This window comes from Solenopsis invicta, chromosome 5, assembly GCF_016802725.1.
Source record: "Solenopsis invicta isolate M01_SB chromosome 5, UNIL_Sinv_3.0, whole genome shotgun sequence".
NCBI classification, from domain to species: Eukaryota; Metazoa; Arthropoda; class Insecta; order Hymenoptera; family Formicidae; genus Solenopsis; species Solenopsis invicta.
The window spans coordinates 18,687,807-18,697,114 of record NC_052668.1 but is presented as its reverse complement, the minus strand read 5'-3'; the positions used below and the strand labels follow the sequence as shown (position 1 = coordinate 18,697,114).

The 9,308-nt window shown below is 32.3% G+C and overlaps 2 protein-coding genes and 2 long non-coding RNA genes across 5 annotated transcripts in view; 2 read left to right on the top strand and 2 right to left on the bottom strand.

Annotated features, from left to right (window-relative positions):
* Positions 1 to 188: 188 nt before the first annotated feature.
* Positions 189 to 846, top strand: LOC120357845. The gene is made up of 2 exons (XM_039449585.1): positions 189 to 338; positions 418 to 846. Exons 1-2 carry the CDS (start codon positions 228 to 230, stop codon positions 616 to 618), a joined length of 312 nt encoding a protein of 103 aa, XP_039305519.1. The 5' UTR covers positions 189 to 227; the 3' UTR covers positions 619 to 846.
* Positions 847 to 1,494: 648 nt separating this feature from the next.
* On the bottom strand, positions 1,495 to 2,368 carry LOC105205742 (cytochrome c oxidase subunit 7C, mitochondrial). Its single transcript, XM_011175241.2, has 3 exons — positions 2,160 to 2,368; positions 1,920 to 2,070; positions 1,495 to 1,667 (listed from the first exon to the last, which is right to left on the bottom strand). The coding sequence occupies exons 1-2, from the start codon at positions 2,265 to 2,267 to the stop codon at positions 1,957 to 1,959; spliced, it is 222 nt and encodes a 73-aa protein (XP_011173543.1). The 5' UTR covers positions 2,268 to 2,368; the 3' UTR covers positions 1,495 to 1,667; positions 1,920 to 1,956.
* Positions 2,369 to 2,797: 429 nt separating this feature from the next.
* Positions 2,798 to 4,919, top strand: LOC105205744. Of its 2 annotated transcripts, XR_005574854.1 has the most exons (5): positions 2,798 to 2,853; positions 3,328 to 3,392; positions 3,737 to 3,807; positions 3,911 to 4,053; positions 4,398 to 4,919. It is a non-coding gene; the product is annotated as an uncharacterized LOC105205744 (long non-coding RNA). The 2 variants fall into 2 exon arrangements; XR_005574855.1 differs by lacking the exon at positions 3,328 to 3,392 and having other exon boundaries at positions 2,800 to 2,853.
* A 2,225-nt stretch (positions 4,920 to 7,144) lies between these two features.
* LOC120357844 overlaps positions 7,145 to 9,308 on the bottom strand; it is a 60,611-nt gene continuing 58,447 nt past the window's right edge. Inside the window, exon 3 of the long non-coding RNA XR_005574852.1 lies at positions 7,145 to 8,941. This is a non-coding gene — a long non-coding RNA (uncharacterized LOC120357844). The remainder of the gene's footprint in view (positions 8,942 to 9,308) is intronic.

Here is a 9,308-nt window from a genome sequence, read left to right as displayed (position 1 = left end):
TATTTTTTTTTTATTCTTAATTTTCATCTTATTTTATCATCTAGGACTTTTCTAAAATTTTCTTCTACCTGTTGGCGAATATTTTGTATAACATTTTAAAATTATATCTTACAGTGTTTTAATTTCGATGCATTAATGAAACAATATGATATATTCATAATCACTTTCTTTCATAGCTCTGGAATTCTTTCTCCGCTGTAGTGGTAACTTTGGCAAGTATTGGTGCGATGCTGTCGATATGTTTGCTACTGCTATGGCTAATTTGCTGTGCTAAAAAGAAATTCTGTGTAAAACGAATAGCTAGTATTGTCGCTAATGAAGACTCATTCGAACAAGAGGTTTGTAAAACCGCATTATAGTTTTTGAATTTAAATAAGAGATGATAGAAGATTGGCAATTGACTCTTTTACTTTACAGAAACACATAGAGCAACCGTTAATTAAAGATGCGAGTGAAAACAAAGATCAGCAATGGGACAGCAAGTACAGAATTAAGAGAAAGAAAGGAAAGTTTTATGTAAATAAAAAATGTCGAAAACAAGATGAAAGAAGAAAATATGACAAGTCGCACGTTCGTAAAACTGTTAAATACATGATAAATTTTTATCAACGTTCCTAAAAAAAAATCTCACGTTATTAGCAATTTAATAAAATTGAAAACTTATTGTCTGAAGCTAATTTCGTACCTCATTCCATTATAGGTACACGAGGATGAATGGGGATCGCATCGCGTAAAGAATGCTCCAGTTATTAGCCCAGGTTCCTATCAGTCTCACGAAGATTACAACAACCGTAAGTATCTTTTAATATATAAAATAATATTTATATATCATTTTATAATCCACAATTCTGCTCTTTCACATAAATGTCACGTATTTGCGCGTGTATGTAATAATTGTCAACTATATATAGATTATCCAAAACGGTCTCATCGTAGAGGACCGCGGCTGCCAGAATATGATTTTGATACATGACAAAGGACATATGCATAAGAAAATATATTGCGATTAGCACAGAAGAGAGTTACGTAGTCTAAGAGAAGCTTGTAAGATACTTTAGGCTCAATTATCAATTAAAGAACTATGTAACATTTAGTCGATGCATACATCTCTTTCTAGGATGTAAGTATACCTATTAAATAGCGCATTAATTATATCTGCTTATATCTATTGTATTCGAGAAAATGTATATTATAAATAAATGTTGTATGAATAGTATACGCGAAAGTGTTTCAAAATATCACATTGTGATTATATAATTGTATTTCTATATATATATGTATATCCCTGATTCTTTGAATCTTATCTAATTATCTATAAATTCTTTTTATCTCTTGCATTCATCTCACGCACACAAATTCCTTTCAGTATTGAGATAATCAGCTTATTGATTTGCTAGCAGGGAAGAGAATAAAATTAGTAACAAACCAAAACTAAATATTTGGTTCTACTATGGATAAATTATTATTAATTGCAGAATTAAGAATTCTCATAAATTAAAATAATATAACAAATTTAATAAGCTTCTGCATCTGATGAACATTATCAGATATTAATAATCATCTTTATTACATACGCATACATTTCCTAATGTATTATCCTAGCGTAATCAAATAACGTTCTCAGCATTGGTGCAGGATATTGTACTAATGCGATGCAGCCAAGTGACCTGAAAAACAGAGTGACAATTGAAGTAACATCAGAATACAGCCGAGTTTTTTAATTCGTTGATAGATCAATCACAAATGCACAGGTGTAACATTGCTCTGCAAGAGCTGCATCTGCGCGTAATGCGACTAATCAATTGATGAATCAAAACACGCTTTTGTCAATTAATCAAAAATGAAATTTCGATTAACATCTTCATTGCGTCGGCATGCATTCAGTAACAAAAAGAGCCAAGGAATCTATTATAAAATACCTGACTAGCGAGGTGACACACTGCACATATCAGAAGCTTATTTCTTCAGCTGATGTCGGACCACGAGGAAGGGAACGGAGAATCCGCTGCCGCAAAAGACCATAAAAATAGCCAGCAGTACGTGCCTGTTTTTCGTGCTGAAGGGAAAGTTCTGCAAAATAGAGTGTGTGTCGCGGTTAGACGTGATGTTCATTGAGCGCCCCGCGGGATGTTATGCAATCGTGCGAATTTGTCACTCACGTGTCCGGGAACACCATCGTAAGGATCGTGATGACCGCTCCTGCGGACCGTGCTCGTCGTGAACCTCCTCAACGCTTGGCGAGCGATCACGCTCGCTGAATTCAACATATTTGCCGAAATGCTCAATCTATCGTCTCCACGCGACGCACTCGTACTCGTGGAAAATGGCGGCCCGTCGTCTGCTCCGTCTGCAGTCAGGTTGGCCAACGCGCATAGCACAGCGCGAATAGCGCTGCACTCGATAAATGAACGAAACGCGCGATTTAAATGTCGTTCAATCGAGTGGCACGTTTTTATTCGTGTACTATAAAATAAATCGAGTAAATAATTCTATTCTTCGGTTCTATTCCATAGCACGATAGCGCGTCGACAGTTTCCAAGTCAGAAATGATTAATCGAATCGATATCGATCGATATAGTATAGGGAGACAATTTGACTCATATTTTATTTATTTAGATCTTTTTATTGTTATTTAGAAGTAATTATAATCTAAGACATGTCTTAAACCTAACAATAATTTGTTTTGTAATGTAAAAATTAAATGTAAACTTAAGATCGATATACGTAGTATCGATCTTGGCGCGTGAAGTCGATCGCGACGGAAACGAAGCCGCTTCTCGCTCTTTTCACTTGCGGAACGCGGCGGATGCGGGCGGATTGGAGCGGGCGGCGTTACAAATTTGTATTTAACAGGTAAACGAAACCATCGTCAATCTCGCATTAGTGTACACCAGTGTACACTGTCGATACATATTGCGAGTAACGCGCGCGGATATGCCTACAATATTACTTACGCCTATTCTAATCGAAATCATAAGCGCGATTGCGACGCGTAAAGTTACTTGTCCGGGAACGAAGCCGGCTTGTCATTTTTGTTCTATTGCAAATCGCAGCGAACGCGATGCAGATCGAAGCGGGAGCAAATGGTGTCGCAAACTCGTTAATAGGTAAATCTATATCAATCTCACGATAAAATTTAAGTTTGCTGCTCAACAATATGTTGCGGAAAACGTATAAACGTTGGGTTAGTGCGGGACAGGTAGCGTCGCCCAGCGTCGCCGGAGGTGGCGCGCGGACGCGGCGTCGGTTTTGTCGCGTGAAGTTAACCGCGCAAAGACAAAGCCGCTTCTCGCCGTCTTCTCAGTTACATTCACGTTTCTTTTACAGAACGCAATGGACGCGAGACGGACTGGCTCCGGAACGGAGGCGTCATTGCGGCTCGTTTTTAATAAGTGAGCAAAATTATTCGCATTAATAACTATTGTTAAGTTAATTATCGCGTAACGTAGATTCGATGCACGTAAATTGCACGACCGCGGCGCGAATGCGGCGTCGATTCGACGAGTTTGATCGACGCGTAAAGTTTACCGCGCGCGAAAACGAAGCCGGGTTGCCATCTTGACTCGCATTCATGTCTGATTAGAAAATACGGCGGATGCGACGTAGATCGAAGCGGGAGCGAGAACGCGTATTTCGAGCAGAGATCAAAACGTATACGCTCATGACGTGTCATGTTGATCGCGCGCGCAAGATGAAGTCGCTTTGCCATTGTAATTGCATTTATGTTAATTTACAGAAAGCCGTGAACACTCTTACAAAACGCGGAATGGAGTGGGTCCGAAATGAGTGGCATCGCGACTTCAATTGGTAAGCGACACTTATATTAATATTGCATTTGTATGCAATCAAATTAATCGCGAAGAAAACAAAGCGACATTGCTGACTTAATTTATTCATGTTTATTTTACAGAATGCGGCAGATGCGAGACAGACGTGCTCCAGAACAACGCAACTTATTTTCACAATTTGTGAAAAGAAGAAAGAAGAGAGAAGAAGTTGGACAATTACTCAAAATAAGAGGCCTAGGAGAAGTATCGGTGGAGCAACTTAGCGGTAAGCATTATTGCTTAATTGCGTGAAATTAGTCTTTATTTCAATAATTTAAAAATAATAATTATTAAGAATTTTAAATTTTAAGAATTATTAAAGAATTTTAATTTAAAACTTTATACAAGTTTCAATGTCTAATAAAAATACAACTTTTATAAAGTTTCAAATTAAAATTCTTTAATAATTATTTATTATTTTTAAATCATTGAAATAAAACTAATTGCATAATTATTTTATTATATATTTAATCAAAAAGCGATTAAAAAATTCTGTGTGTAAAAATTATTAATCAATGAGCTTTTCTTCACGTGTTGCTTTACATTGAATGATATGCTTCTATGTTACAGAATCATCGTAGCCACGTTGCTGACAACTCCACTATTGCGCATCGGAATGGTGAGTGATAAACAACTTTAATAATGAGATAACGAATCTATGAAAAATATATTAAATAGTATATAAATTATATTTGAAATAAGTTAAAACTTCATGGATTTGTTACTATAAAATGGATAAACTTCAAAATATTATAAAAAATGCTTAATCTCGAACTCATCTTTTATTATTTGTTAATTTAGTCTATTATTGTGCCTGAGGTTAACTTGCATAGGCATACATGTAAAAAAATAAATAAATTTCACTAGTTATATTATTTATCAGAGTAAAATAAAAAATAATTAAATTTTCAAGTCAAAGTAAAACAAAGTAAAGTTGCTCTTTCATTATAAACAATGTGGAAATCAGAAAATAACTTATATATTTTTTTTATTTTAATAAAAATATTTCAATACATAGGAAAAAATTATTGAAACAGTTAAGTTGTCGTTTAATCAAATTGCAGAAATAAATAGCAAATAATATAAGAAATAAAATCATAATACAATTGAATTAATTTATACAATTGAAACGTTGTATTTTAAAAATGTAAAATTATTTATAAAATTTTAATAAAAGATTAGTTTAAATTATTTATTTATTGCATATCTGAAATAAAAATTTTGTTAAAGAAAAAAATCATTAAACAAAACAAGTATATATTTTTTTAAATTTCTCCCTCAAATATTTATCTAAGATTAAGTATTTTATAAATTGGCACAAAAAAATAATATACATATCTTTGAACATTTTTTTTAAAATATTGTAAACAAATAGAATATTCTAAATAAAAAGAAATATTATTATAAGAACAGAAACAAGAACTTCCTTATAAGAACAGAAAACATCCTTATAAGAAATGTTATAATAACGTACATTACAACTAGTTTATTTTAAATATGCATTATTGTATATGATAATACATCATTTTCAATCTATTACAAAAAGCCAATTTTAATATAAAGTTTTTTAGCTTATCCATTTAATTAATTAATAAACTAGCTTTATAAAGTATAAAATAACAATAATGGAACAATAATTATCTTGTAGAAAGAGAAATAAAAAATATGGTAAGAATATAGTATGTGAATAACACACTCAAAAAAATTAATATAGAGATTTTAAAAGTATATTTATTATTATTTTCATCTTAGCATGAATTTTTTGTAAAAAGTGCTAATTTTGACTAATTTTTTGTTTTTTTTACTTATAATAAGTGCAAAATAATTACACATTTTTGTTATTAATGTATCCTATTTGAAAAAATCGATACTCGATTTTTCAAAATTTATTATTGTTAAAAAGTAATCCATTAAAGGTAGTCAATACTGATCAAAAATTATATGATTTGCATAAATACATATATGTAAGTATTATACACGTTTTTTTCACACTAAGAGAAATGTTTGATGAAATCAACTAAAATGTGATGAAATAGTGATCAAATGAATTTTATAGTTATATTAGATAAAACAGGCACACGCTACGTGCGCATTACAAAGCTTCTAATTTTATATAATTTTATACAAATTACAAATTGAATATTACACTATTCCCCATATTCTCCAATACACATAGTCAAAATACGCGATCCCCGTACAGCCGTTCACAAAGCAAGCGTTGAATGAGAACCAATTAGCACATCGGAAAAGCGACAACAATAAATTTCGAGAACTCGAGTATCGACGCAATGCACTTTTTCAGATAGGATAACAATATCGAATACGTAATATAAATCAACTATCAAATATGTAAAAATATACAAAAACTGCAGTGAGAAAGGTGTCCTTTACAGAGAACACTATAATCCAACAGAGAGTTAATGCGCGATGGAGCTTTTCTTTGATAAAAAAAGTTAAATTAAAAACAATACATTTATATATATTTTTTTCATTTCAACGTTAATAATATATTTTATAATTTTTCAGTTATAGTCAAATGTTGCATAATTTGTAATGTTAAATTCGTCGCTTTGTTTTCGTGATTGAGTGTATTTGTGTAGAGACAAAATTGACATTACACGGTAATCTATTGTTACATTATTAATTAAAGTAAACTAATATCGTTAATCTAAACAGCCATTAAACACGATAATGAAAGTTATTTGCAACAGCCAGTGGCAATTATTTTACACTGCATCACTGGGATGCAAGGTGTTTCATAAAAAAAAGATATTGTATCCGTAGAAATACGATGTATACAATTAATTAGTGTGTCGTTCTTAACAAGTTTAATATTCATTTGATGCTTTTTATCACTTTATTAATAACAGTTGACATATTGTGCGAGTTTACTGTTACATTAATAATTAATGTAAATTAATAGCGTTAATCGAAATGGTCTCGATTAAACGCTATGATTAAAATTATTCATAAACACAATAGTTAGCAATAATTATTTTACATTATTTGCGGTATCGCGATACAAAATAATAAATTAAAAAAAAAGATCTTTCGTGGTAATTTGATATATGCAATAAATATCACGCTCTTAACAAATTTAATATATCCATTTGATGAGTTTTATTACTTTGTTTAATTAGAGAATGCTTCGGAAGCTTGCCAGCTTGCATGTATATTCAAGATTAATTAAAGTTCATGCTTTGTTCGTTTATGCCTAAAAAACGTTTACATTTGCTTTTTAATTAACACAAATTATTGATTAACATTGAAATTAAATAGGGAAGGAATAGGTAAAGTAAAACGCACGTAGCAACAGCTGTTGAGTATGGAAAAATTTATTTCTGTACACATGGCGAGAAATGTAATTATAGGATATTACGGCGAATGAATTTCCCATTTTCTGATCAAAAATTCACCCTGTTGCTTAATTAATCTGATCTATTTTAAGTCCGCAGCAATTAATCCTTCTTTTTTTGTTTTTAAGCGAAACAGAGTTTCATAGCTGATCACAATATTTTATTGCATTACTATTCACAAACGATTTGTTGAACTTGCATAAGAAGAAACAATTTTTCATTCTCCAACGCCGTGATTAAATAATTACAGGTCTTTGTATTACAGATAATTGCACGCGCGTTATCTACTGCGCACATTTTTCCATTAATTTATTATATTTTATAAACACACTTGACAATTCAACAATTGCAATATAATTTATTTAGAATTCCAATAAAAGTTGAACGGGATGCGAATTCCCGCATCTTTAAATATAAACATATATCATATCGATAACAACATCGGAAATGTCCAGATAAACAACAGCTAATTATTACGTAATAAAGTTCAATTTAATTAATTAATTCAGTTGATCCCGCATGCCTGCATGAATATCGCCGCGGTAGAGTCAGAGTAATTTATCAAACAATAATATCATGTTATCGCGAAACAATCCAATCGTATGTCCTTTTGTTCGTCGCTTTTGAGAAATTACAATGACTTTAATTAGCGGCCGTATCGAGCGAATTGTCTTCGGTGGCCATTGCAAATCGCGTACGGGATTTAAACGGCGGCGTGTCGACGCGCCGGCAAATTTAACGCACTCACACACCTGAAACTTTGCTCACCTTTATTTTCTCCAAGTGAGAGAGCGCAGAGGCCAGGTAAAAAAAGCAAATTTCAGGCGTAAGAGTACCGTCAAGACACGCCGGTTCGATGATGATCGTATAAAAGGATCTATTCCACTTCGCCTTCGCGCTACGTTACGATGTTACGTTGCGATACAAACACACCTGAAACTTTGCTCACCCAACATTAAAAGTACGGGCCGAGCAAAGAGTCAGGCCCGCCTGTAACGCCCAACATTTTTCCGTTTCTTTGGTGTTCCTCTCGGTGTTTCTCCCATTGACGCCGAACGCAGCACAACAACGGATCCGTATGAATAAAACTGAGCGAATGCTTTTTGTTCTCCGCTGAGGTAAATGTTTCAGACGAGTATGAGAGCGAAGATATTAAATTTTTCTTCGTGTTCCTTTAAAACAAAGGTTCTCGTTTACACTTTCTGTCATCTCTGGTTTCGCTCTTACACAGAAAAAAGATAGTATTTAATCAACAATCATTGTCTTATGTATTAGCAAATAAAAAATTTTCTTTAAAACATTTAATAATGAGTAGATATAACTTGTACATAAAAAAATTTGTGTCTAATTTTATTTATTTCATAAGTTGAGAAGAAAAAAGTTAAAAAATAACAATATCTTCAATCTTAGTTGTAAACAAAGATTGTAGACCGCATATATGTATAGTTGATTATAACTATACTATAATATATAGATTAAGAACACGATATGATTCTTTTGACAATAATACAAGAATGTTGAATTAAAATTTTGTAATACTATTATTGTCAAAACAATTATTACGTTTTTTTAAACAATTATTAAAATATTAAAATATAAAAAAATATATCATATATTGTTGAAATTTAAGATTATCGAACTCTTTTTAAAGATTTTATATCCTTGCTCAACGATCGTTGATTTGATACTAATTCCTTTTTTCTGTACACATAACCAGAGAAAATTTATTCCCCGGGAAGCAGCTGTGAATCATTGGATCTGCAACAGAAAGAATATACATTTTAAGTACACGGTCGTGAAGAGAGAAATATATAATTATGAAAAGCATATTACATGTAAAAGATATTTGTCTACGATACGAAAGAAAGATATTCGCATTAAAGGCTGTAATTAACGTTTATATTAAAAGATCATTTAACGTGATGGCTGTAATGTGGACATTTTTCACTCCTACGTGTTTTATTCACTGCAGCGCGGTGGTTTGAACGTTTTTTTAGTGCTCCGCTGCATAAAATACACGCTTAAGCCAAATTAAAATTCGCTTTAACGCGCAAGTTACGGCGTCGCTCTGTAAAAACGCAACTTATGAAATGACCCGCCTGCCCGCTTGTGTTTTTTTTTTTAA

Coding starts and splice junctions, on each gene's coding strand:
- LOC120357845 (XM_039449585.1), top strand. CDS start 228: ATGCTGTCGATATGTTTGCTACTGCTATGGCTAATTTGCTGTGCTAAA. Junction 339..417: donor AAGACTCATTCGAACAAGAG/GTTTGTAAAACC, acceptor TTTACTTTACAG/AAACACATAGAGCAACCGTT.
- LOC105205742 (XM_011175241.2), bottom strand. CDS start 2,267: ATGTTGAATTCAGCGAGCGTGATCGCTCGCCAAGCGTTGAGGAGGTTC. Junction 2,071..2,159: donor ACGATGGTGTTCCCGGACAC/GTGAGTGACAAA, acceptor TCTATTTTGCAG/AACTTTCCCTTCAGCACGAA.